The sequence below is a fragment of the Grus americana genome, chromosome Z (genome assembly GCF_028858705.1).
Source record: "Grus americana isolate bGruAme1 chromosome Z, bGruAme1.mat, whole genome shotgun sequence".
Taxonomy (NCBI): Eukaryota; Metazoa; Chordata; class Aves; order Gruiformes; family Gruidae; genus Grus; species Grus americana.
Window position 1 is genome coordinate 11399333 of NC_072891.1, and position 26003 is coordinate 11425335.

The 26003-nt window shown below is 56.0% G+C and overlaps 2 protein-coding genes across 4 annotated transcripts; both read right to left on the reverse strand.

Moving 5' to 3' along the window:
* Positions 1-1153: 1153 nt before the first annotated feature.
* FANCG (FA complementation group G) lies at positions 1154-10283 on the reverse strand. The gene is made up of 14 exons (XM_054811025.1): positions 10178-10283; positions 9865-9955; positions 9030-9161; positions 8212-8405; positions 7356-7509; positions 6051-6181; positions 5523-5669; positions 4573-4733; positions 4264-4330; positions 3466-3803; positions 3248-3303; positions 2762-2899; positions 1787-1919; positions 1154-1424 (listed from the first exon to the last, which is right to left on the reverse strand). Exons 1-14 carry the CDS (start codon positions 10262-10264, stop codon positions 1307-1309), a joined length of 1947 nt encoding a protein of 648 aa, XP_054667000.1. The 5' UTR covers positions 10265-10283; the 3' UTR covers positions 1154-1306.
* Positions 10284-10575: 292 nt separating this feature from the next.
* PIGO (phosphatidylinositol glycan anchor biosynthesis class O) lies at positions 10576-25657 on the reverse strand. Of its 3 annotated transcripts, XM_054810310.1 has the most exons (11): positions 25618-25657; positions 24723-25216; positions 23235-23378; positions 21968-22091; positions 20809-20968; positions 20168-20341; positions 16840-18412; positions 16125-16328; positions 15611-15813; positions 14743-14813; positions 10576-14131 (listed from the first exon to the last, which is right to left on the reverse strand). In XM_054810310.1, exons 2-11 carry the CDS (start codon positions 25213-25215, stop codon positions 14011-14013), a joined length of 3267 nt encoding a protein of 1088 aa, XP_054666285.1. In that variant the 5' UTR covers position 25216; positions 25618-25657; the 3' UTR covers positions 10576-14010. The 3 variants fall into 3 exon arrangements, with proteins under 3 accessions (XP_054666285.1, XP_054666286.1, XP_054666288.1); XM_054810311.1 differs by lacking the exon at positions 20168-20341; XM_054810313.1 differs by lacking the exons at positions 10576-14131; positions 14743-14813; positions 25618-25657 and having other exon boundaries at positions 15638-15817; positions 24723-25244.
* Between the last annotated feature and the right edge of the window lie 346 nt (positions 25658-26003).

Consider the following 26003-nt stretch of genomic DNA (forward strand, 5'->3'; position numbering starts at 1 on the left):
GGAGGAGGGTGCTTGGGGAGCAGCGCGGATGCGCTGAGCGCGTCCGGGCTCAGCCGGCGGAGCAGCGCGGGTGTGTAACACGGGGATGTGTGTGTGTGCGCGGCACCGCCGCGCCGAGAGTGGCCCCGGGCCCTGGCCAGGCTGTGGGGGCACGCGCTCCGGAGGGTTTATTCCCCTGTCCTGGGTGAAGAGGTGTGCAGGGCCTCGGCCTTCCCCCTCCGCCCAAAGCCACCTGCATCCCTTTTCCCCGGTTTATTGATGTTTGGGGCAGTTTTTCTTTTCCCTGGTTGATTTTTTTGGCAGGGCCGCACTGGACAACCCACCGCCCTCCCAGCACCAGTTCCCAGAGCGTTTGGGCACTCACAGCCCCACGTCCCCACCTGGGTAGCCTTTCCTGGAGCCAGGCAGTGTTGCACATGCACGGCCCCAGCCCACTGCCCTCCCTGCTGGCACCGGGGCAAGCGGCCAGGCCACAGTTTACTTCTCTGCAGAAATGGCAGGGCAAGGCCACCTCAACACCCCTCTCTGCCCATCCTGCTCGGAGAAGGCCACAGCAGCTCCTGCCTCAAGCTTCTGAGCTTCATCATGCTCCGTTTCCCCTCTCCTACCTCGCCCTTCGCCCAGCTGCTCCCAAACACGTCTTCCCTCTGTGGGAGGCCAGGCTTGCCAAAGCCTCAGCTTAAGTGATTGTGGGACCTTTGTCACCCAAAATTAGCTGCACCAAACACTGGGCAGGAGCCCCTTCACCATTGCCCCCACAGGAAGGGGCCCAGAGCCGCACAGGGGACACATGGGTCTCATCCCTCCCACTGTCCCTGGCTAGTGCAGCGCAGTGGAAGCCACCCCTCAGAGCTGCGTGCCTCAGCCAAAACCACTCCTCTGGGCTCCCAACTGCAGTGACCAAGTAAAAAGCCAGTACACAAAACGCAGGTAGGACAGACGATCTGACAATGCTTTGCTTTATGAGACCGCCTGGCTCTGCCACCAGCTCCCCAGAGAGGCCTGGCTGCTACAGCAGCACAGACGAGTGAGGGTACCTCTGCCCTCGATCCCCCATGCACCCGGGGCACAGCCTCACTGCGACTCCAGGCAGCGTCAAGGCCATGACTGCAAAGGTTTGCTCTGGAAAAAGGGGCACAGTAAAACTTAAACTGAATAGAAACGAGGCTTTTATTAGAAAAGGAGATCTATTCTGTTTCAGTCCTTTGGGAATCCAGCTTTACCCAAGAGTAATTCTGCATCTTGGAGGAGTTGTTAAAGGCCTCATGCCAGCCCGGTGCAGGCAGGGAGGGGGAGACTGACCAGGTTAGCTCAAGGGGTCCTGGTTTGTGGTCCTGAGGTAATCCTGTATGCTTCTGGCAAGAGATTCGCTATGTGGGAAGGTCGCCTGCTTCAGACATGAAACCAGGTACAAAGGGAAGGGCCTGAAAGAGAAGGGAGTGTTACAGCAGCAAGGACTGTGGTATTTCCCTTGCCATGGCCTGACTAGGAAGTTCGCTCCCCATGCGCTGCGCAGAGCCCCCAGCTCTGCCTCTGCCCTCCTGTTTGCCGTTGCAGAACTGGGCTTCATCCCCATGTCAGTTCTTTCATGCCCGGGGGAGTCCCTGCAGAGCCACAGCCCGTGATCTCCCAGAGCAGATGTGGGGAGAAGCTCCTCAACATGTCCGAGCTGTGGGTGCAGGCTAGTGGGAGCTGAGCTAAACTGTCCACACAGCTTGAAACACAGGCTGCGCAGCTGGAGCTGTCTTGTGTGGCCAGCTGAGATCCAACCCATCCCTCTACACACCTTCCCTGCCCTTCCTGCTCCCTGTCCTCCCCAGGGCAGCTCTGGGACAACTTCTGCCAGTGAGCAGCCGCCTCCTGCTTTCGGTTCAGTTTCCACAGGGCCTGCACCAGGTAGGAGGTAGCAGCTGGATCACCTGCAAGACACAAAGGAGGATTCAGCCCTTACCAAGGGAGGAGCAGCTCCCTGGCGCTGCTATGGGTTGCAGGACATTGCGAAAGAAGCTGAGAAGCTAGATGAGGGAGATGAGCATGAGGAGAGGTGGTGTAATGAGGAGACCATCCCGGCTGTGTCGCAGGCTCTAATTAACCCTGGGCTTGGCAGCCAAGGCAGACGGCATCGGCCCTGCGGCACAGCCAGCCACACCTCTGTTTGTATATGGGTTGGGGTTTTCCTTGCAGGCAGGTCTGCACCCCCAAAAGGAGGGAGCTCGGTCAGGGCTGGGACCAGCAGTTTGGCAGATCCAGGCAAAGCTCACAGCCCTGCAGCGTGTCAGTGCAGCTGGAGCACTGAACAGGGTCGCCCCTGGGAGTGGCACTAGCCATGCCTCAGCTGTGCTCCTCAGGACACATGCAGCAGCTCCCTGTTCTGCTCCCCTTGTCCCTGACAGGCCTCTGTCAGGCACAGACATGCTGCTTCCTAGGATGAAGCAAGAGTCCAGCTGCTGTTCTGGGAAAGCAGGCCCTCTCTGGGAGAAAGCTGGCTGGGGTTCGGACAGGAAGAAGAGAAATTTTCAAGCTGTCTCAGGGCACAGGTTGTGGGCGAGGTTCTGATACACTACTGCTTCCCCAGGGCAGTGAGCTGACCAGGCACCAGAGAAACATCTCAAGTATGTAACATTGCTAGTAGCCTTTCTGTAGTCCTTAACATTTTAATAAGTGTGATCTAAAGCATAATGCCTTTCTGCTGAATACAGCAAAACAGCCCAGGACAAGTTTGTGGAAATCTCTCTGTTCCTCACCAAAATAAGGCTCTTACCTGGCGAGATCTGCCAGCCGTGCTGGAAATCCAACAAGGCTTCCTTGTGCCTGCCCAGCTCTAGGAACTGCACACCTCGCCCAATGAGGGAGAGCAACCTGATCTTCTGGAGCACCTCCACTTCTGGCAGGAGATTCTCTGGCACAGAAAGACACATGCACCTGGAGACAGCATCTTCCAGACATTCCCTCACTCGTCCCAGCAGGCTGAGCCAGGTTAGCAGTCAGGACAGGCTGAACATTTACTTGGGCTGCTCATCTTCCAGCTCCTCAAACCCCCACTGGCAGAGCTCAGCCTCTCTGCCAGGCTGGGAGAGGCCAGGAGGCGGCAGAGGGCAAGAGCCAAGAACAATAAGAGCTTAGCATGGCTGTGGTGAACAGTGGCCTAGCCTTTGGCAGCCCATCTGCACAACTGGTATAGATCTCTTCCCTAAAATCTGGATTTGAGAAGCTTTCCAGTTCACAACCCAGCTGTGCAGCATCTTACCTGTCGGTTCAACACCAGACCCATAAAGCTGGGCTCGCAAAAGATCACCGAGGCATCTGCAGGTGGGAAGAACAGAGGAGCTTCAGTGCCACCCCCATGCTGGGCAATCAGCTGCAAGTTGTCAGGCCAGCCCCCGCACCACACTGCACCCTGCTCTGCCCCCCGCCAGCCATTGCTGCCTGCTGGGGAGGACCCTTCTCCCAGCAAGGCTCTGTCACCTGCTGAATTGCGTTATGGCCTCCTTGCTCTGGCCCAGCTCAGCCCATGCCCAGCCCTGGTGCAAGTATCCAGCTGCTCTCCAGGTGAGGCAGCACAGGCTCTCCTTCTTCTGGGAGAGGAGTCCACCTGCCAGCCCTGCCTCTGGCGATGGGCACTCCGGCTGCTCCAGCCTCTCCTCCTCTCGTAACTTCTGTGGGATCAGGTCAGTTGTCCGGCTGATCACCTCCTCGCAAACGGTTATGGCATCCTGGTACCTCCCAGCCTGCTCCAAGGCAGACGCTGCTTCCAGGAACACCTCAGGGATCCTGGGCAGAGCTGAGCCACCATCTAGGGGCACCTGGGGAGCAAAAGTGATGGCAGTGCTCAGACACAGAACAGCAGAGCACCCAGCCAAGCAGAATGATCCTGTACTTATGGGGAACATGGAGCTGCTGCCCAGCAAAGCACAGACCTGCTCCCAGACACTGGAGCCTGTCTGAGGCAGAAGCTGTGAAGCACTAACAGCTCAGCAGAGCCAAGGTGGCAAATCCCTACTCTTGAAGTGAAAGACATCCAAAACCAGGCTGACAGCTGCTCCCCACAGAAAAGGGGAAGCTGTTTCTCCAAATAGCAGTGGCAAGCCGTCTCTGGTGTGAATCCAAAGGCAGACATGCCACAGGTCAGAGGTGCCAGCCCCAACCTTGTTTCCTTCACATCCCAAACTAGACACTGAAACCTGGAGTGCAGGGGTTAGGCCTTTGGATGGGGATCCAAACATCATCCCAAGTCACCAGGGGGCTCCTCACCAGGACACCTACCTGCTGCTGCAGCCCCTCTTGAAGCAGAGCCAGAAAATCAAGGTAATGTTCCACTGCATCAGCCACCCTGCAACAGGGATAGGACATGTGCTGAAAGGAGCAGAGGGACCCCAAGAAGCATCAGCAGCCAGGTGGAACCTGGATCGCCAGCCCACAGGCTCTTCCTGCACCACACTCGCTCTGGTCATGACACCCGTGCTTTGAGCAGACCACAACAGCAGCACTGAACTAGATGATTTCCAGGAGCACAGAGAAAACTGCAGAGTCTAAACAAGCAGCATGTTGCAAGCAGACCAGAGGCACTGTTACCTCCCATCCTGGAGACACCGCTGTGCCAGCAGGTACTTCACTTCAGAGGGGTGGCGGCGGCGAAGGAGAGAAGCTAGTATTGGTGTGTGGACAAGGAGCTCTGTTCGGATTAGGAAATACGGACTAGAGGAAGCAGCTGCTGGAGGGTTTTTTCCCAGAGCCTGTGAAACAGGAACAGAAAATATGGTCAGCGCAACACTGGTCAAGTCCCGAGCAGCTGCGATCACTCGTCACTTGTGGCATCTGGACATGCACCCAGATGAGCAAAGCGCTGCACTTCATAAGCACAGAGACACTGTTCTCACTTGGTACAGCACAGCCACTTCCAGGACAAGCAACCACGATCATACAGGGACAGGCAGACTTCTGATCTCCACACGGCATCAGATTCGCAAGATCACTCAGATCACCTCAGATTTTTAGTTCAAGGTGCTTCTGAGCTTCCTCCCATTGCAGCCGCAGACCTAGTTAGACCAGATCTTGGGCCATTCGTAAGGAGAGAGATCCCTCTCCACAGCTGTGTTTGTGTCTTACAGATTTCAAACAGCTGAAGAGCTGACTCAGTGTCTACTGCTGTGACCTGCTCCTCCTCAGGCAGATACCTCACAGCCACAATCTGCATTTTAAAGGCCTCTTTACTATTAGACACTTTTTATTGAGATTCATACTTTCTGACATGCAAGTGCAACCTCTTCTCCCAAGCCACCAAGAACATGAACAGGGACTCAAACTGACCCAACTGACAGGTGCTGAACAGGAATTTTGGATCTCACTGGGCTCCTTCCTGCCCGCTGCTGAAGGCAGCACCATGGCTGGATCACTGTAGCCTGCTTTGGGGACCCCTCCAGGGTCAAACAGCCCCCCCAGAAGGCAGGAGCCTGCTTGAAGCTCTGTGCAGGCTCTGCTGGGCAAAAAATCAACCCAGAACTACAGGAAGAAGACAGGCATACCTCATAGAGTAGAGCCAGGGCCTGCAGCTCCGCATCTGTCTCCCCCAGCTTGTGGTACACAGCTGCCACATGGGACAGGGCAGGAAGGCACTGGAAGTCTACCTGGAGGGCCCGTTTCAAGTGCTGAAGGGCTGTCTGAGGCTTGCCCTAGTTAGATGGGAAGAGGTACACATTGCAAGGACATCACACTGATATCTCTGCTGTTCAGTGGGATCCAGATCCCTGCTCTGCTTCCCCAGCGGTCCACACTAAGCAAGAGCAGCACTTTAGCCAAAGGCAGCCCTCCTCAGGCTGGTTTTTAATCTTCTCTCTCTGCAGCAATCCTTTGCACTCAGCCGAAACTCCTGCCTGGATTTTGCAACTGTCCAAGGAGGCTGGAGCCACAAGGGCAACTTCTGCTCAAGACCTCGCCTTCCTGCAGCAGCCTAGGACCACGCAGAGGCAGCGTGGACACCAGCCTGAGCCTCCCCACCCCGCTCCAGGCTGTTTCCCCTCTCCCCGCTGACAGGGGAGCGGTCCAGCCATTACCATTCGCTGAGCGCAGCAGCCGAGGCAGGTATAGATCTGGGCCAGGACACTCTTGGAGCAGAATCCTCCTGCAGCCTCCTGAAGGAGAGAGAGGGCGGTGGGGAAGTTCCCAGCCTCCAGCTCCTGCAGCCCTAGGACAGACCCAACATCTCAGCTCTGCGGCTCCCCTTCCTGCCCCACCTGGTCCCCAAACAAGGGTACAAGCCCTTTAATTCCCAGTGCCATAGGGACCTGCCTGCTCCCCTCCGCACCCAGCAACACACAGCAGGATGGTGCCAAGCTGCCATCTTTGGTTTAATGGTGTTGCAAGAGAACAAGCCACTCGATGGAAATGTCTAGCAGAAATAACAGCAGCTTCCAAGCCTGCATACCAAGATACCTGCCTGCCTCGGCCCAGAACGAGGGCAGAGGTAGGCGCTGTGCAGGTCCACCTGTGCATTCATCCACAGCAATGGCAGTGTGGATAGGGAAACACACACAGAATCTCAGAAAGACTTTCTTCCAGCACATCTGGGCCATTTCGCAGCAGGGTGCTTTTGGATATCAATTCATGAATATTTATTGCAAATAGTATTTGCTCTTCTTTCAATCCCCATTTCAAGCTTCCCTCCAAGGCTGCTCTCACATGCCTACATCCCATTCACCTCTGCCATCTCCCCACTAGAAGTGCTATCACCATCCTAGAGGCTTTTGAGAGGTCTGTGGGCAGGAGCACCTGCCCTCTCAGCCCGAGTCAGCCTGAGCACAGCCAGACAGCGCTGGCTGCCCCCAGAGCCGCTGGGCTGTCAGGACAGCAAGTGAGAGAAAACCACAAGCAGGACAGACCGCAGCAGTCAGATGAGATCAATCACGTGCTGTGACACCAGGCTACAAAGCCGCACAACAGCTTTGCGTGGCTCCTGCAGCACTGTAATCCAACAGAAACAATGTGCTTGCAACAAGGCAGGTACCAGAGGACAAACAGAAGAAAGGGAAATCCTCCTAAGTCCCTTGTCAGCCTTCTGCTTTATACAAGATCACTGTGGGGCCCAGATACCTACCTAAAGCCACAGACAGACAGAGGAACCCTGTGACAGTGCAAAGAAAGGCTTAGCTGGGGAAAAAGCAGAGAAGCTCTTTCAATACCAAACGGCAAAGTTGAGACCCAGAGGCTCAGCCCTGGCCCTCTTCCAAAGAAACAGCCCAGAAAACCTCAAGGGCCGGTTTGCTTGGGAAGAGAAACCAGGATAAGGGCAGGGAGAGGGGTTCCTGGGACTGGAGAGCAGTGGGAGGCTGTGCTGGCACGAGTACCTCATCCACACAAACCTTGCAGGAAGGCTGCCGCAGTGCAGAGGATCTCTTTCAAGTCCTCGATGCTCTGCACAAGGGGCAGGGAGGCCCCCTCAGCAGGTACCCGCCATGCCTTGAGCAGAGAGAGGAGTTCATTCTCCGCCTTGGGGCAGCGAGCTGTTCCTGGGTCCTGTGAATACACAGAGGAGAGAGAGCAGGGAATGCTGAAGGGAAGCAGGAAACATTGATCCCAGGGCACACAGAAACAGAGGTCCCACCACACCCTTTGACGGTGCTGTCTGTGCTGGGGAGCAATGTCCTACGACCCCCTCACTTCACCTACAGCTCCCTTGCTGCAGTGATTCTGGTCTGGCACAGGGCAGCACCTCCCCACCTCAGAGTGAGGTGCACCTCGAGGGACTCCGGGCAAGGCAGGTCCAAGTGCTGTTGGAAGGCATTTGAAAAAGTGGGACCCCTCAGCAGCCTCATAATCAGCAGGGATGGTTCCTCTACATCCCACTGCTCGCAACTTGCTCCCTACAGAGGCTGCAAGTCCACCTGCAGCCCCCTTTGAGCCTGCCCAAGTCTCCTGTCTCACAGCTTAAGGTCCAGGGCACCAACAAGCAGGAGATATTCTGGGACTCATTAACGCACTCAGGGCCATTAGGCCATGCCGGGACACCAGGGAGAGGATTACTCACGCTGACTGGGCAATACTGGTGGGTTCAGGTCTCCAAATACCACAGCAACATTTTGCAGAGTGGGGTTTACGACAAACACAGTATTTATACCAGCTCTGCCTCCTTTAGTAAACCCACGGGTATTTATATTTGTGCAGATACTCTGGTGCAAGTAACTGGGAGCTGCACAGCATCTGCCCATGCCCATTTACCTCAGCGTTGCTCAGGAGCCGGAAGAGGCCAGCAGTGCTTCCCAGGCGGCTGGCTGCCAGCCACCACGCTGCTTGCAGGGCCCCCAGTCGGTGCAAAGGTGCCTGCAGCTCCTCTGCAGTAACCTCCTGCAGCACCTTCTGCCACAGCTCCTCGGTGCTAAGATCCTGCCCGCAGGCCCCACAAGCCTCCAGAACTGAAAAAACAAACAAAAAAAACCCCAGCCACAAGACAGGAGGTTGTAACAGGCACCTCCCAAGAGGGAAAGAAAGCCTCAAGCAAGCACAGGTTCCTCGTAGCGAGGGAAGGAATGGGGTTACAGGGCTGGCCCGGCCTCAGCAGCATGGAAACCAAGCTTCCAGACAGTGGAGTTAATGGCAGCACACTCAGGAGACAACACATGGTTCAGAGCTAGGACTCCAGCTCTGCTGAGTCCTCCTGAAGTCACTTGCCCCTGGGCAAGCATGTGCCAACACTGCAGATCCCCCTCTGACCTGCAGCCTATTTCAGTGAGTCTTCTTTGAAGGCAGCACACCATAATTAAACACTCATTTTCTACTGTCACTAAAACTTTGCTAGAGACTTGGCACCTTATGCCTTGAAAAGTCTCGTTTCTCTTAAAACCTCTGGCCCATCCCTGCAGACCGCAGCAGGCAGACAGGCAGGCAGCTGCACATCCTCCCTGGCCGCAAGCCACCTCACCTCCTGCCCTTCCCGGCAGAGCCAAGCTTCCCTGCTCACAGCCCCCCCTGCATCTCCAAAGTGCAGAGAACACCCTCCTCGGCCCAAGGAGCCCCCACACAGAGCACGATCTCCTTACCCCTGAGGAGCCCCTGGTGTATTCCTTCTGCTTCTCCTTCGATGGCAGAGTTAGATGCTCCCATAGTAAAAAGCAGGGAGTTGTAGAGAACAGTAAGCTCCAGCGGCAGGGTGGGGAGGGCAGCCGGCAGCCCTGTGATCACAGCCAACCCAACAAGAAATTGAGCTGGCTAGGAAAAACCCAACAACCATCCATGCCAAAGTATCATCACCTGGCTTTGCGACAACGTAAGTTTCCTAGTAAGTATTTTTTTGTTGGTGCGGTGAGATTTAACAGAAACTGCACTACCTAGAGACACAGCAGGTGTCCCCTCTCTAGGGCCAACACTGCTTTAGACACCCATTCCCCAGCTATCCAGGTGCTACAGTCCTGCAAGACAGAGACCTTTCAGCTCTCCCAAAAGAGCATCAATAGCCTACTCTCTTCTGAGACATGTCCACCCTTTTGCACAGGATTCCCACGCCGTCTCTCTCTCTTTCTCTCCCCCCTCCCATCAGGCTTCCTCTATACCGCAGTTGTGGCAGGCAGCCCCCTCCCCAGCTTACCAGAACAAGGGTTGCCCCATTTTTTCCCAAAGCTCTGCCCACATCCCCCAGCAAGATTAGATTGGGGCTGGGTCTTAATCCCTTTGCAGGCCTAGTTCAGCTTAGGAACGTTTCACCCCCTCCCTTCAGAAGTGTTTCCAGCACTGGGATACTGGAGCTGCAGCCCAGTCAACACCAGTGCCCGGGAACCGGTAGACTCCCACGCTCTTCGGGTGCGGGACGGCAGCGGGAGAGAGGGTGAAGGCAAGGCACGGGGCAGGGCGGCCCCAGCCGACCGGGCCGCCACTCACCCCGCATCCTCAGGAGCAGCTCCCCGAAGCCGCTTCGCTGCAGTCGTACCTCCCGCGCCGCCGCTCCGTCGGGCCCCGAGCACTGTGCTGCCTGCAAGGGAGACACTCACCCGCCGGCCTGGCGATGGGGCCGGCCCGCGCCGCGGCACCCCTTCCCCTCCGGCCCCTCGGCCGACGGGCAGGCTGCGGCCTAGCCCCAGGTCGGCAGCGTTCCCATGGCAACCAACACCAGAGGCAGCGCGGTCCCGGCAAGGGCAGCCCCGGGGCTCGGAGAACGGGGAGAGGGAGGAGGGGGAGAAGCGACCCGTCGCACCTGCCAGCGGCCGGCCAGCGCCTGACTCTCGGCGGCCCAGGCCCGCAGACAGCCCGGCTCCGAGGCCGCCCCGCGCCGCCGCTTCATGGCGGCCACCGCCGCCACTGCCCGCGCGCGCCGCTTTCCTCCCGCCTTCCCGCCGATTGGCCGGCGCCCGCCGCGCCGCCGCCGCGATTGGCGGGCGACACAGAGCGGAAGCGCCGGTCGCCAAAGCAACAGCCAGGCGTCGAGGGAAGGGGCGGAGCCGGTCGCCGTCCCGCCAGAAAGGCGGCAGCCGAGGAGGACCAAACCTCGGCCCTAGGCGAAGCCGCCGGGGAGAGCCGGGCGGGGCCCGGGGGGGTCCCCGCCTGTCCACAGCCCGCACCGGCGGCGCGAAGGAAGACACGACCACCGCCCGCCTTGGATCTCACGGTTTTATTTACAGATCTCTGTTTCACAACCGCCCGGAGCCGCGCGGCACGCTAGGACGGCAAATCTCCCACACCACTGATTAATTAGACATTTAATAACGAAGCGACCCCTCCCCGGCCACCTCCCGCACACGAGGTACTGCGCAGCCCCCGGCGGGGTCGGCCAGCGGTAGCCCAGGGCTGCAAGCAAAGGGATACGGGGCTGGATGCGGGGCACAGGCTCCAAGGACCGCAGCAGTCCAAGGCAAAGCTGTTGGGTGAACGAGCGGTGCCAACTTGCCTGTTTTGGGGTTTTTTTAAGGAAAAAAGGCTCTATTTCCAAGCATCACTTCCACCCTCACAGTGTAGCTGCTGAATGAGAACGAAAGCGTTAACGCCACCATGTAGCACCACGCTGCATGCAGAGCTCCCAAACCACTTTCCAAAGCTGGGTCCATTCCCTTTTTTTTTTCCCCAGTGGGGTACTGAAGCACGGAGAGGTTAATCACAAAACATAAAACAACAAGCTCGCTCCAAGCCACATGACGAATCGAGTCAGAGCTCAGGGGAGAGGGCAGTGCCTCCCAGCCCTGCTCCCCACGTGCCGTGCCGGCACCGTGGCTTGCCAAGGGGAATGTGGCTGTGCCTCGAAGTAAATAAGCAGCCTGAAGTGTTGAGGGAAGAATAGACGGAGATGGGGTGGAGAAACGGGCATGGGAACTGAGTTACACTGAGCCCGGGCCTCCTCGTAGCAGTACCATCCCTCGGGACGGCCACGCGGGCAGTGCCAGCCCCACGGCTTTCGGTCGCCATTTTCCAGGCAGCACAAATGAGACACAATTCCCCCCCCTGCTCCGTGCCACAACCACGGGACACACCAGCCCACCGCCAGCCCAAGCCAGGGAAGTTTCCCAGCAGAGCAGTCCCCTGCCCAGGATAGGGCGCCGAGCAGCAGCCCTGCCAAGGCACACACACACAACGCCTGCAAAAGCCTGAAGCACAGCAGCTTTGTGGAGCGCGTGATGAAAACCACTCTGCTGAGCACACTGAGGATGACTCCCCTGCACGCCACCTTTCCCAAAGAGCCTTGGTTTGCATCAGCAGGCACCTTCCTCTGGACGCTCCTTGGGGTTTTAAATCAGAAAAAACACAGCCACATCTCCTCTAATATCAGCACAATGTCTTGCTTCCAAGGTCGCCGAGCCTTGGATCTGTCATCCCTGGCACACTCAGGAGCAGGGCAGCCAAATGATCAGCTTGAGGGCAGCTGGCGAAGGCTGGCAGAGACTAAAACAGTTCATGAAAGAAAGTAAGAGCATCTCCAGCCCTTGAAAAACGCATCTTCTTGAATCTGAATTCTTTGGTGTAGCAGTCAGTCTGCCTTGGTTGAGCAGCTGGTGCTCCTTGGCATCTCTGTAGTGACAAGAACGTGCTTGCAGCTTTGTTACCCCAAGTTTTGTTCGTCCCCGGCAAGGTAAGTGTGCGCGTTTTATGGCGTTGCAGCTCTGCTGTCCCCTCTGCTCTGCCCCAGCCTCCCAGGGCTGTGAGCCTATGGCCCCAGCAGGATGGCAGAGGGGGGACGTGGAGGCATGAGGAGAGGATGCCCACGTGCTAAGTGCTCTAACCATGAACAATGGGCACGGGAAGGCTCAGCAGCATGATGGCAGCCATTGAAAGAGGAACAGGGGCCTCGGTGGCAGCTGCGGGGGTGTCAGAGGCCAGTACTACTGCATTAGCAACCTAGCACCCTAGCACCTGAGCAAGCATTTTGCAGAGGTAAAACAGGAAACCAAACCTGCCCTCAAAAGCCATTTTCCAGAGCAACCAGGCACTTGGGCATAATGGCAAGAACTGAAATGATGCGAGAAGTGATGAGACACTTTCCCCAGGACTCTCCACGGCAGAGGAGAAGACGACCCTGGAGTTATGCTAGCAGCCTGCAGTGAGGAACTCAAACAGGGGCAGTCATGGTGCAAGAGTTGAAAAACAAATGGGATCAGAACAAAAATCAATGCAGGAATCCCAGGCAAGCAGTCCTCAGCTCTTTCCAGGGGTGAAAGAGATGAAAGGTTTCATATCATTGAGTAATGCCACCCAGTGGTTCAGGGCAGTAAGGAATCCCAGCTCCCATCAAAACTGCAGGTGGAATTTAGCTGGGATGTGGCCAGGCATCATGGTCGCTGTCCTCTACCTCTGCTCATAAAGAAATACAATGTCTCCTGACTGCACAGTCAAGGGCAGGTTTGGGGTAGCTCACTGGCAGCACAAGGTCCCACGCAAAACACCAAGGCCAAGAGGGAGATGAACACCAGATATGGGATCACAGATGCCGTTGGCTGCAGTGCCTGGGGTCCCTTCAAGGTGACATAACCCCTGCATGTACACAGATACCAGTGGGCTAAGCCACCTCCCAGCAGAGTTGTCACCCACTCAGGGATTTCAAGCAGCTGTTCCCAGGCACCAGAGCTCACACCAAGGCCACTCCTGCAGTCGCGACAGCTACTCCAGACTCCCCTTTCCTCCTGACAAATCCAGTATGGGGATGAGCCACTGCTGCATCACTACATCCTGCTGCATCTCAACCATTCACAATCAACAGCTGACATCCAGCAGCACATGCTCAGGAAGAGATCGGGAGCCCTGGCTGCTACAGACCAGCCTGCGGGGACACTGACAGGCCACAAGTGGAGAGTTTTTTGGTCATGGACACAGTTCTCCCTACTACCACCCCCCCAACAAGCTAAGCCTGCTTCAGGCTGTACAAGGCAGCCCAGCCTGCTGCCTTTTGCAGGGGGGCCCTTCAGAGGTCTGAGGAAGGACAGGAAAACGGGAGTGAGGGTAGGACAGGAGGGGCATCACTACAGAGCAATCAACTGACTTGACAGGGGAGCAGCTGCCAAGGAGGTCCCAGGAGCCATCTGCACGTGTAACCATGTGTACTTTGATTCCAGCATGAAAACTGAGCAAAGAGAAGTGGTGGCTGCAGACTCTATCCCTTCCTTCCTCTCCTCAGCAGGCCCCTTCCCGTGAGTCTCTGTCTCTGCACGCGTAAGGTGACACCTCGCTGGCCACTAAAGTCGACTAGCTGCACAGCAGGGTGAGTTATCAGGAAAGCAGCAGCAAGATCCCCATTTGGTGTTTCTCCAGAGGAGCACTTCAGGACTCTGGCTTCTTGGGCCCCTACAGCAGAAACCTCCTACTGCAACGAAAGCCCAGCGAGAGCTCTGACGTCCACTGCTGAGAAACACTGCCACAACAAGCAGACAATAGTCGGTCCCAGTCCGTTTGTGCAACACTGAGGCAGGAAGCTGGGGATAATCCCTGACCACTGTCAGCAGGCACTTGTTGCTGGTGGTTTGTGTATCCCTCCTGGCCTGAGGCAGGCAAGGACACAACCACAGCCTCGGCTGACGAGCAGGTCAGGTTCCCCCAACATGTCCAATGCTACCTGAGCTGAAGCTGGCTGAACCAGGTGCTGACGGCACAGTCCACACGCATCACCAGGGAGATCCCCAGCAGGAGGCAGATGCTGCTCACCACAAAGCCCAGTGACTCGAAGAGGAACCTGCAGGCACAGCAGACACAGTAAGGATACCACAGCCAGCATGCCTGCAAAGACAGGCTGCTGCCCTCACTCTCGCCAGACTGATTTTCCTGACAGTGAGAGGCTGGTAGCACCCCAGATCCTAAAACCTGAATTACATTCACTCCCCAGCAGCTGCTGCCTGCAACCTGGAAGCCAAGCACACCTCTGGTTTAGAAGAAAACACCCAGGTGGGATTTTGAATCCTTCAGAGGCCAAGACCACCCCACACTGGCTGAGACCACCCTACACTCCTACTAGCCCAAAGGTTTGCTAGTTACCACTTCCGGGTTTACCATTTGTGCTCTCCTATCCATACCTTTGCCTCTCTGCCCTGAATATTCTTAGCTTCCAGATGTGTCTCTGTGTGTCCTTGGAAATCAAGATAAGAAGAAATTTCTGTGCTCTAGGTCAAGTCCAGCTTCTGAACTTGAAGCAGAAATTAGTTAAGGACATTTCTACAGCCTTGATCAGGTAAGAATTCATACAAGATCGATCACATAGTCTTTTCCATCATTACTGTCTACGAACATTAGACAAGATGTCAGGGATACGAGCCCTAACCCAGCATCAGAGCAACTCCTGGAACTTACTTTGGGGCAAACACCTTCCAGACCATGAGGTGCCTCCTGAGGATCATAGCTGCACAAACACAGGCCAAAAGCTGTGGGGGAGATCAGGAAAAACAAGTTATAAGTGACTCTGGAGAGACACCTCCTAGGCACTGGGTTCCCATCTGAAGGTAGCACTAAACTGCACACACCTGAGAGGGTGGTGCAGCACACACTAGAAACGAGCATCCAAAAGAGGATTCCCTTCCATCGTGTCCTTGTCAGGAAACACAAACAGCTTGGGGTACACACAGCCCCTCCCGGGGCCAGGCTGGGACAGCACAGAGGAGGGCTCAAACTATCACTAACCTGGTCTAATATTTCACTGACAGGAACACTCCTGCTCTCCTGCTGTGGGGCCTGCCCCCTCACTTGCACTGGTCTGACCACACAGGAGAAAGATTTGAAGGGCTAAACCCCACAAAGCTATTTCGCTTCTTTCACGGGATTAAATTTCTGGTGTTTAGCTCCCTACATCACCACAGCACAAGATCAGATGAAAACCAGAGTTGGTGCAAAATAGACAGGCATGGTCGAGAAGAGGGGGAGCAGGATTAAAACCCTGTAGCTTCTGAACAGCCATTGCCACTCTGGGCAGATGGGTATGAAAAGCAGCCTAATCTGTACTGCGGCTTCTGTGCTGCAGCCCTTGCCAAAGCACAGAGCAAACAGCATGGCTGAGAAGAGGACCTGTGCAGCTGCTCTTCCACCTGCAACCAGATATATCACCCCTGGGCCTGTCACTGCCCTGACTGACCCCTTTCTCTCATCAGAGTGCCCCATGGTTCTCACAGCACAACAGTTTCCTCTTGAACAGCCTTCTCCACACCCATCTTGCCTCTGCCCGTACCTGTGTCCCAAGGACAAAGAGGTACTTCAGGCCCAGCTGCAGCAGAGCAATGGAGAACTTCTCTGGCGACTCCCGCAGCCTCATCTCCATCATGTGCTCCTCCACCTCCTGCAGCTCCTCCCGGGGCTCCTTCTTGGGCTTCTTCCTCTGCGAGCTGGGCATCTCACACACAAAGGGCCAAAGCAGGAGCAGAGGGCAGCTGACTACCTCAAGGACAAAGGCATGTGAAGTTACTGGAGCCCAGGAGGTGAGGAGCAGTCTAGGCTCTGCCATCATGCCCTGGACATGCCCAGGAAGCATATACCCCAGCTCCAGTTTGCTGGCCCAGCAAAGCTGCACGGAGGCTGCAGGCCACAGGCAGCTCCGTGGCCCCAGAAGGGGACAGCAAGGATGCTGCTGTTCAGCTGGTGCCAGAGCCTTCATCGCCTCGTGCTCAGCCTGCAGGCCTCCAGACAAGGCAAAGCAGTGAGCCATGTCTGCTCAGGCTCTACAGCCCAGGGAGAAATTGATTTACCTGCAAAGAGGATATGGGAGGCAAAGGTGTTGGCGCCCACCAGGACAGCGGGCAGTAGGTTCGTGCTGTGGTCAAGGTGGAAGCCCACAAAGGCTGCATTCCAGTGGATGGCTGGGAAGATGGGCTGGTGGCCTGTGGAATAGAAGAACTGGGAAGCAGCAAGGAGCCAGGAGATGACTGCATACCAGGGCACTGAAAAAGGCTCTGAGAGATATAAAAAAAGAGAGAGAGATATCAGCATCGAGGAACAAGACAGACCCATGGTCAAAAAAAGCCTGTTGGCTTTTCTTCCAGGTTCCCTTTCCGCGCTTTCTCTTTTGTGAGCCAGAAACCAGTCAGGCTCCCACCACAGATACAGCGAGGGGCCAGGCATTCCCCCTGCTGCCCGCCCTGCTGCAGGCTCTGTCAGCAGTAGTGAGGTTCAGTGGCTGCTGACACCCTGGGGAGAAGGGATGGGTGTAGAGCCCCCTTCCCTGACACAAGACACTCCTCCTCCTCCTCTTCCCACGCTGCATCCCTGCTGCCCGCATTTCTCTTCCACTAGAGGACTGAAGCAGCTCTAAAAGAGCTAGGAGGATCCCCTGAAGATCAGTGCACCACCATTCCCCAAGAGTAGACGTTGGACCCCACCTGTCCCACTGGAAATAAGGGAAAGTCGCTGCAGATGAGGCCAAGATTGCACGTCCAGAGGATGCTCTACTGAGTCCTGACTCACCTGCATCTCCAGCAAGGCCTCTGGCACGTGTGTGGATGTGCAGCAGCACGAAGGCCTCCAGGAAGAGGAGCAGGAAGGCAAGACTCAGCCGCTCGCTGTGCAGAAGCATCAAGAGGAAGCCCAGCAGGGTGAGTGCTATGACGAGGGCTGCCGAGTACACACTGCCCAGTCCATATGCTGCAACAGTGGCCTTGCAGCCACCTCGCTCCAGGCAGCTCTTCTGAGACTCCTGCATCCTCTTATAGATCTGAGGGATGACGTGGAGGAAGTCAACTTCAGAGCTGGGAACCCCCAGGTAGGGAGTGACGATGGATCCTGCCGACTCCCGCGTGTCCTTTGCGAACACCGTCATGGGATTGCACAGCAGCAGCAGCAGCCCCACAGACGCTAGGCCATAGACAGCCCATGGAAAGGCAACAACTGCCACCTGCACCAGCTCCTGCAGCTTGCCGAGAGAGTCATCAGCGCTGGAGGCAACGGCCCAGTAGCAGGCAATGCAAAGGACCACCAGTGGGAAACCCCAGCGCACAAAGAGCACAAGGGGGTCCGAGCTGTTCAGGTTGCCGTAGTGTCGCAGCCAGCTCCGCACTGCACAGACCAGCCCGGCCAACAAGGCCACACACAGGAGGTAGAAGAGGTTCTTGGCCCGTGTGTTTCTCAGGCTGGCAAGGGGGGAGAGGAAAAGAGAGGGCCGGCACTGAGGGATTTCTTCGCGGCACTGGTGGAAGAAACTGGAGAGGCGCACGCAGACCAGGAGCATGGCCACGAGGCACAGCAGGTACCAGATCTCTCTCCGGTAAGAAGAAAAGCCAAGGAGCTGCTGCTTGGGGCCTTCTGGCACAGTCAGGCGACCGTCCCAGTGGAGCTTCCCTATTAGCAACATCACCAGCGAGGCCAGCAGGAATGGGGCCACTCGCGCCTCGGCCACCACAAAGCTATCAGAGAACATAGCTCCGCAGCGGAAGAGCAGAATGCCCATGGGGAAGGCCAGCTGCAGCCAGGCTTGCAGCCTCTGCCTCAGGCTAACACTGGCCAAGGGTGGCTGACTGCCCACCAAACGGGCTCGCTTGGGATGCCAGCCCCACCAGTGCCAGAAAAAACCCAGCTGAGAAGCAGCAGCTGCCCATGATGACACCAGGAGGAGATCCAGCCCATTCTGGGTGAATGCATGGGCCAGCCCAAGCAGAACAGCCACCACCAGGCCCCAAAGCAGCGGGTACAGGAGGCAGCTGCGATAGAAAGAGTCTGATGCTGTGGCCAGCTCTGAGGCCATGTAGCAGAGCAAGCAGGAAGCGGCAATAAGGGTGCAGCCCCCCACCATACGCAGGGGATGGAAGCGGGCCCAGGACTGGGTGCACACAGCCCGTGCCTCCCGCAGGTAGAGCTGGAAGCGACCGATGAGGCTTCCCAGCCTGGACTCCAGCTCTGGCGGCACCAGCGTCGGCCTCTGCACCTGGGCCAAGAGCTGAGCGTGCTCCTCCATGGCGCCAGAGAAGAGGTCCTGCAGGTGCTGGAGCTGCTCTGCTGGCAGGTCCTGAGCCACCAGCGAGTAGGAGTGCAGGAAGCGGTCCACCTATGGGAGAGAGGACACAGGGTCAGACAGCAGCACTGGGACCACTGGGAACAGGGTTCACTGCCTCACACAGCCCCTTCAGAACAGAAACAGCCCCAGTCTGTCAGGCCCTGCGAGGACAGACCCATCCCCACCTGCATCACCCAGGGCGGGTCACCCAAATCCAGGATGTGACTGACAGGAATCACAATCCCTCTGACGAAGTGACGTCCCTCTCAAGTGACATATCCATCCTGACAGCCACACCAACTCCTCTCAGTTCTTCACCTGCAGGTGCACCTCTGGCAATGTTGGGCAGGACTAAGGGCTTCTATACAGTCTTTGGTAACAATAAGGCAAATGTCCCCCAGAAGTTCGAGTCATCACTAGCTATTAATCTGCACCCAATGTCGACTTTTACATTGTTTGACTGAGGATAGACATCAAATTAAAGAGCTTATAGTGAATCAAATCAAACTGCTCCCTCTTCTTCAATTACACAAATGCACATTAACCCATTGTACCCTAGGCTAAGGAGAGCTCGTTCTGCTTCCTACTTCAAGAGGACAGGAACAGAGGCAGCTCTGATCCCAAAGTCATAAAAAAAAAGTCTTACAAGGGCATTACCAGGGCAGGGCATCCATATAGCAGCATAGATCTGCTCATGCCCTGAAAAACACCGGTATCTTCACATGCCTTCCATGCCTCAGAGCACAGGCAGAATCAGCCTGCTCCTGACAATGAATGGCAAACATATGCACCAGCGCTCTCCCAGGCCTGCACAACCTCCCTCAGTGACTAATGGACAGTAATGTACACTATCATCCGTAAATGAGAAAGCACACTGCTGCTCTATAAACAGCAGAGGCTGAACATTTCTGTCTTCCAGTCAGCAATTGTATCCTCTCCAGCTCCTCACTGACGTGCACCAGTGCTGTCCAACCAAGGAGTTGGAGTTATTCTTGCACTCCTGGCAATCTAGGGGTCCCTCAAAGGCAGGCCAGCACTTAACTAAGACACGTGCCTTGTAAAGTGTGCGGCAAATCTGGTTCTGTAGCGTGCTCAGAGACACAACAGACGGCCCTCACGTCCCTCCACAGACGCTCTGGCTTGCCCTGGCACATGGCCTGCTCCATTGCCTGGGCTCTTTCTGTACCTGGTATAGTCAGTTTAATTTAAATTTTGTCATTCAACTCTTGGGGTTATGTATTTCATTGCTCTTGGTGTAAACTGTTCCTTCTCCATCCTGCTTTACTGTCACCTGCTACTTGGTGTTTATTTAGTCCTTCATTATTGTTCTTCTTCTGTCACTGATCTAAAATAGCTTTTTAGCTAACACCATTTCTCCTCCAAAACTGAGGCAGCATCAAAACATCCATTTGTATTCTTGAATCTCCATTAACAAGACTTGCCCTTAGTTGTCTTCTGCCTTGAGAAAGCAGCTTCCTCACCAGCCTCTCCCTAAAAAACAAATCCCACTCTGACCATCTGGGACCAACCCTCATCCTGAAAGGAATGCCACCTTCCCTGCCAGTATTTTCCACACCACAGCGCTCACCACCAAACACTAAACAGGTGTCTCTCATTTCTCTTTAGGGAAAATGGTGCCGCCTTTTACTACAGCAAGCACTGCAAGGAGGTAACTCTTCAAAACAAGTTCCCCGTGAAGATAACACTATGTCACCACCCCACCCCCACCAAACAGAAGAGGTACGTGCTTAAAAAGCCATTTCTTCTCCTCTCTAGTTCAACAGGGAGGCCTACCGTAGGCCGTACCTGCTTGGCATTGATGTGATAGACCAAGAGCTGCTGCAAGGCTGCAGACACAGCGTCACCGTCCCCAGAGAACAGCTCAGCCATCACCTCCCCGATGTTACTGTACGGGATGGGCACACCCAGCAGCAGGGCCACAGTGGGCACCAGGTTCACCTGGGCAACGGCCTCAGGCTCCTGGAAAGACGGGAGGAATCAGAAATTCGGAAACAACACAACAACACAGCTAGAGGATGGTGGGGAAGACATCCCTGTTCAGAGGGGAATCCGGGGAAGCCAGGAGGGGAAAAAACACAGGGGAAGGCAGAGGCACAGCTCAGCTTTCCCTGAGCACCTCACAGAAGGGAGGATGCCTGCTGGGAGCTGCAAGTCCTCAGGTCTGGCCCGGGCTGTCTAACAGCTCACCTGGCCCCACTCAGACACCCACCACAGCTGGAGGGCCCCACACATGGATCCCAAACACTTCAGTCACCTGCATCCTGTATCAGCCTTTCCATTCTTCTCTTGGGAACGGTGACAGACTCCCCACCCCTTCTCAATCTAAACAATCCCAATCAAACCATTACTCTCTGAAACCCCAGGATGCAATTTTTGCCCTGGATGCCACCTCAGGCAGTGACAGCTAAGGATCAGCTGCTTCTCACCTCAGGAGGGCCAGTGCCAAATAGGGGTGTTTTGCTGTACACAAACAGTGCTGCATTCACTTCCTTCTCGCTGTCACCGCCATGGTCTCCGGTCTCTGTCATGCCATGGTCCCCAGCAACCAGCAGAAGGGTGTCATTCCCCAGGTGCTCCACCAAGGACCTGTCACAGGGATAAGGAAGGTCAACCCCTACCTGGCCAAGGGCCCAGGTAGCCCAGGTGGGAGAGGACATGTCCCCCTGCCAGTACCACGCAGGTGAAGCCCACAGAAGGATCTGAGCAAAACTAAGTGCTGACGCAGAGCTGTAACAACTGAGCCAGGGACCAGCGTGACGGATGCTTCAAAACTGAACTGAAAATTCAGAGCCCTGAGACAGAGTGGACTGATCTTACCCAGGTCCCCTGTGGATGGTGGCTGGCTCCTTGGTACTTTCAGGGAACTCAACAACATACAATTCAGAAGGAATGTTCCCCACAGGAATAAATTTCAGGCTGCTCCTATTTAGGACTTGTCTATTGGATCACATTGTGTGAGCTATCTCCTACTTTTAAGGAAAAAAAAGGGGATTTGTCCCTGAAAGATGCAGTAAGTATGACACAATATATACTGCACTCTCAGATGCAGCAGGGCAAGTTACCTACTCCTTCCAGCAGCAAAAATTAAAGCAGTTGTAAGAGTTGAAAGCTGCAGCATTTGGGGCTGAGGGACAGCTGCGTGACCAGGATTTCTGGATCCCATTCTGCCCTCTGACACAAAATCACAACTCACAGGCCTGTGCAGTAAATGCAGCATTCCCCAGTCAGGGTTCTCCAAGTGTTTCTCAAACGTTAGCCAAACCTCAGTGTGGCACTCTCAATTTTAAAGACGGAGAGAGCAAGGCTCAGCTGTTCTCCAGCTGCACGGTTTGGTTGAGAACCAAGGCTCCAAGACCTGAAGACAACCTTATGTCTGAAACCAAACCTCTCTCAAATGTGTCTACGCAACTGAAGCTGCCCCACAGCTGGGGTTTCAGCTGCTGCTGCCCAAAGCCCTTCTCTGTCTTAACAGGCACAGTAAGTGTTCCCTGTTGCTCTCTGCATCTGTAAATGCCCTGGGAAGACCTCATCGGCCCAGCTGAAGGAAAAGGCCAACTGGCAACCCCCCACCGCTGCACTAATCACCTGAGCATCTCATTCATCTGGGTGAGCTTCTTAGCCATTTCAGCATGGTCAGGTCCATGTTTGTGCCCACAGTGGTCCACGCCGAGGAAGTGAGCAATCAGCATGTCCCATTCACCACTGTCCACTGCAGAACAAGAGCAGCCTTATCACACGCTGGCACAGCAATCAGGCACAGGCTCTACGCCTGGATCCTTCTGCCAGAGCTTTCTGGTTGCCTCTGGAAACTACTGTTTCCTCCCCTCCTGCCATTGTCACTCCTAGCTCTCAAGTAGATCGAGGCAGATTTTAACAGAGGCACGCCCTTGGTTCGTGGGTGCCTGGGTGCAATGCTGCGGGGAGCTCAGCACCTGGCAAGCGCCCCAGTATCCATGGGTTTTGTTCACCATCTCTCAGGAGGGGAATTGCCCAATGTCACCCAAGTTACCTTGAAATACTCAAACTGCACTAAACCAAGGGGATGCTCAGGAAAAGAAGAACCCAGAACTCCAGTCCTCCCCTGGAGATATTTCAGGTCAGGCTCATCAATGAGCTCCTCTGCATCCCACCCAGGACATGGGCCCGGCACACCAATGCTGTCCCTAGCTAGAAAGTTATCCTGGCCTCTCCCCTCTGGTTCAGAGCCTCGACACAGGAAAACCAACATATTTGGGGTTAAACAATGAACCGCAACTTTCCCACAAGGCACAAGGACTTCCCTGAGAAAGACCACTGCACCCTTGATTTACTTAGATTCATACACAGATAAAGCAAAGAGCATTCCCCTTGGTCCTAAGGCCTTAAGGAGGAGTCTGTAATCACTTAAAATTCACAAAACAATCTCATATTTCAACTTCTTTCCAAGACCAGGAGCCACCAATGCTCTGCTGAGAGCAGTGCTGTGCCCCAGCCTCCTGCTGGGCAGCTGCACTGTCGTGTGTTTCCCGGAGCACTGTGTGCCTGCCCAGGCAGCCACATCTCAGAGTTAAGCCGCTCCTCCTCCTCCATCCTGGCAGTGCATTTCTAGGACAGCTGCAGAAGTCTGACCTTGTCCCATCAAGCTGCATTATCTCCCAAACAGAGGAAAGGTATTTACGAAACAGTTTACAGGCCCCAAAAGCTGGCTTATCTGTGAAAATCCAGCTAGAGCACTGTAATCCCTGGGCAGCAGCATGTAACTGCCCAGCGCCACTCCGTAACAGAAAAAACTCTTCAGTCCTACCCCAAACTTGCAGGAGGACGCCCACATAACGTAAAGGGTTATCCAGGCTCTGGGGAAAGAGCTGCTTACCAGTTGGATAGAGATGCTGCAGGATCCCATCGTCCACAGTGTGAAGATCCTTCACGTTAAAAGAAGGGAAGAAATACGAGCGGAAAAACTTCTTTGGGAAGAGTCCTTCCCAAGTGTCATCACCCATGAAGATCACTCTCCTTCCTGAGGCAGCAAGAAAAGAATTAATGAGAGCAGGGAGCCCACCTGACTTATGCTGTCACCACATTAGTGCAAAGAGCCTGGGCAGATCCACGTCAGGATCTGGAGCACTGGCTCCTACCCAACCCACACTCAAAAGCAACCTCAAATTAAAATGACCATCTGACTGTAAATGAGTTTGAATACGGGGAGTGCCCCCACACCAAGTTCACCTGCACAACCTCATGACTTATTGTTGACCTCTGATGCATCCCCCCAGCAGAAAGGTCCGTGGGTTGAAGAGGCCAGGAAACAGGTGGGTACTCGCCCATACTACCACAGCACTTGGGAAGGTGCAGCACAAAGCAGACAGATCCTCACCCAAGGCCTGTGACCCCACTGTAAAACACAGTGTAAAACACAAGGCGGTAGATGGCTGCTGACAGGGGCTGAGTAGACGCTGTGAGTCCTGGGCTCCAGCTTCAAACACAACGGTGGTGGGGTTTCATATGTGGAAAAATAGAGGCAAAAGCACTGACGCTTCCCACTGCCCTTGTTCTGCTTCTCCTGCCTGCCACCAGCCAGCCCTCCATGTTTCCGCAGAGCCTTTTCAGCCTGGGAGCAGGAACTCTCTCCTCCTGCCCTGGCACAGGGTCCACCAGCGTTTTTCGCCTTCGATGATTTACTGTGTTTGCCTACCTTGCTCGCTCACAGGGGGAGCAGAAACCCAGTCACGTTGCCTCGTCCCAGGCACTGCTATTTGTGCCACTCAGTCCTGGAAGAAAATCTCTCTGGCTTACACAAAACTGCATCCTGCCGCCTTCTCTCTACTCCATCATCCCACCCCAACAAGCCCTTTACAGCTGCACTAAGCACACCCCAGCAGCACCAAACTACACAGAAAATGTGAAGAGGTTTCTGGCCAGGTGGGCTTGCTGCCTGAGGGACACCCCCACAGCACACCTGGCACCAGCTCCTCCCTCACCGTGTGTCTCACTTGAACGCAAACACGACATGACATGACATGACTGACTGCCCTTGGCTTTGTATGGCCATTCCTGGTGGTGACCTTGTGACAGTCACCATCAGTACGGCCACTTTCACCTGCTTTCTTGCCATCTTTGAAGAAATACTAGCCACAGTCCCAGCTGCTTCTTACTCCCAGTGTAAGACAGAAAAACTCTGCCTGCTTGACAGCTCTGAGATAACTGTCATCTCAGTAGGGCAAAAGAATTAGCTGACAGGGTGGAGGTGGTGTAAGCAGTTATTCCTCTCTCCCGAGGAGAGAGGAATAAAGGTCCCATGTGAGTGCTGATCAGTGGTTTGCATGTGCCCTGTCCCAGCGGGACACCCCTGCCGCCCGCCTACCGTTCTGCACCAGCTGTGCCAGCAGGTTGTCCTCCTGGATCGCGTAGGTGGCGAAGTTGCTGCCCACGTCGATGAAAGTGGGCAGTGAGCCGGTGGTGAGGCCCTTGATGCGCTGCATGGTGGCGGTGGGGGGATCGGCTCGGAAGCGGTAGAGGCGGGCATGGCGGGGCTGGGAGGTTACAAGGTGGTGCAGGAAACTCAGCTTGTTCTCGTAGGGCCGTGGGCTGGCCTTGGCTGGGTTAAAGTGGGCAAACTCGAAACGGAGGGCATCAATGATGACAAGCACAGCCTTGGAAAAGCGCTGGGGCGCCCAACAGGAGCCCGGTGGGAGGCTCTGCCTCTCCCAGGACGGCGGCACAAACGGGTCTGAGCAGGAGCTGCTGCTGGCAAGCTCAATCCGGGTGAGCAAGAAGCCGCTCATGAAAAGCCCGATACCAGCGAAAAAGAGAAAGCAGACCCAGGCCAGGAAGAGCAGCACTGGCCACCGCTGCATCCTAGGGACAAGGACAGGCAGGCTCAGCCCCTGCGGCCCTACCTGGGCCAGGTACCACCCCCCGCCAGCCCCCACCCCGGGCCGCTGACCCGCGCCCCCTCAACCTGCCTGTCCCCCGGTACTCCTCTGTATCCCCAAGTCAGACTTCACCCGGCCGCAGCCCGTGCCCACGTAAGCGCCCTGCGCACAGCACCTCCTTGTACCCCCGCCATACTGCACCCCGGCCGCCATCTCACAGCCGGGCAGCTCTCCTGCTCCCCCTCCCAGCACCTCGGCTTCCGTCACAGAACCTCATCCCCCGCGGCCCCTCAGGGCCCCCACACCCCCACCCACCATCCGGCCTCCCCCCGCCCCCTGTGCCCCCTCAGCACCCCCAGCCCCGCCGCTCCCCGCCCGCCCCACCTGCGGCCGCCACAGCCCGGCGAGAACCGCCCCCACCCCTCCCGGAAGCGCCGCGCGTGGCGTCGGCCGCCCAATGAGCGGCTGCGCGGGGAGCGGCAGCGCCCCCTGGCGGCCGGGAGTCGCCGCGGTCTCCCGCCTCCCTCGGGGCCGGGGGGACCCCGGGCACCCCCAGCTCGACAGAGGCGTTGCTTTAATTAATTAATCAATTGCCAGAGGCGGTACGCGCTAAGAGGAGCACGCTATAGAGAACGCACTGTCACGGACCACAGGGACAGCTACCGGGAGAGCGAGGGGATGATGACAGGAGCTCATGTCCCCGAGAAGGGTCCCCCCACAGTGGGACATGGGTGTGTGTCCCCCAGGAGAGGGGTCCTCCCGGGGAGAGG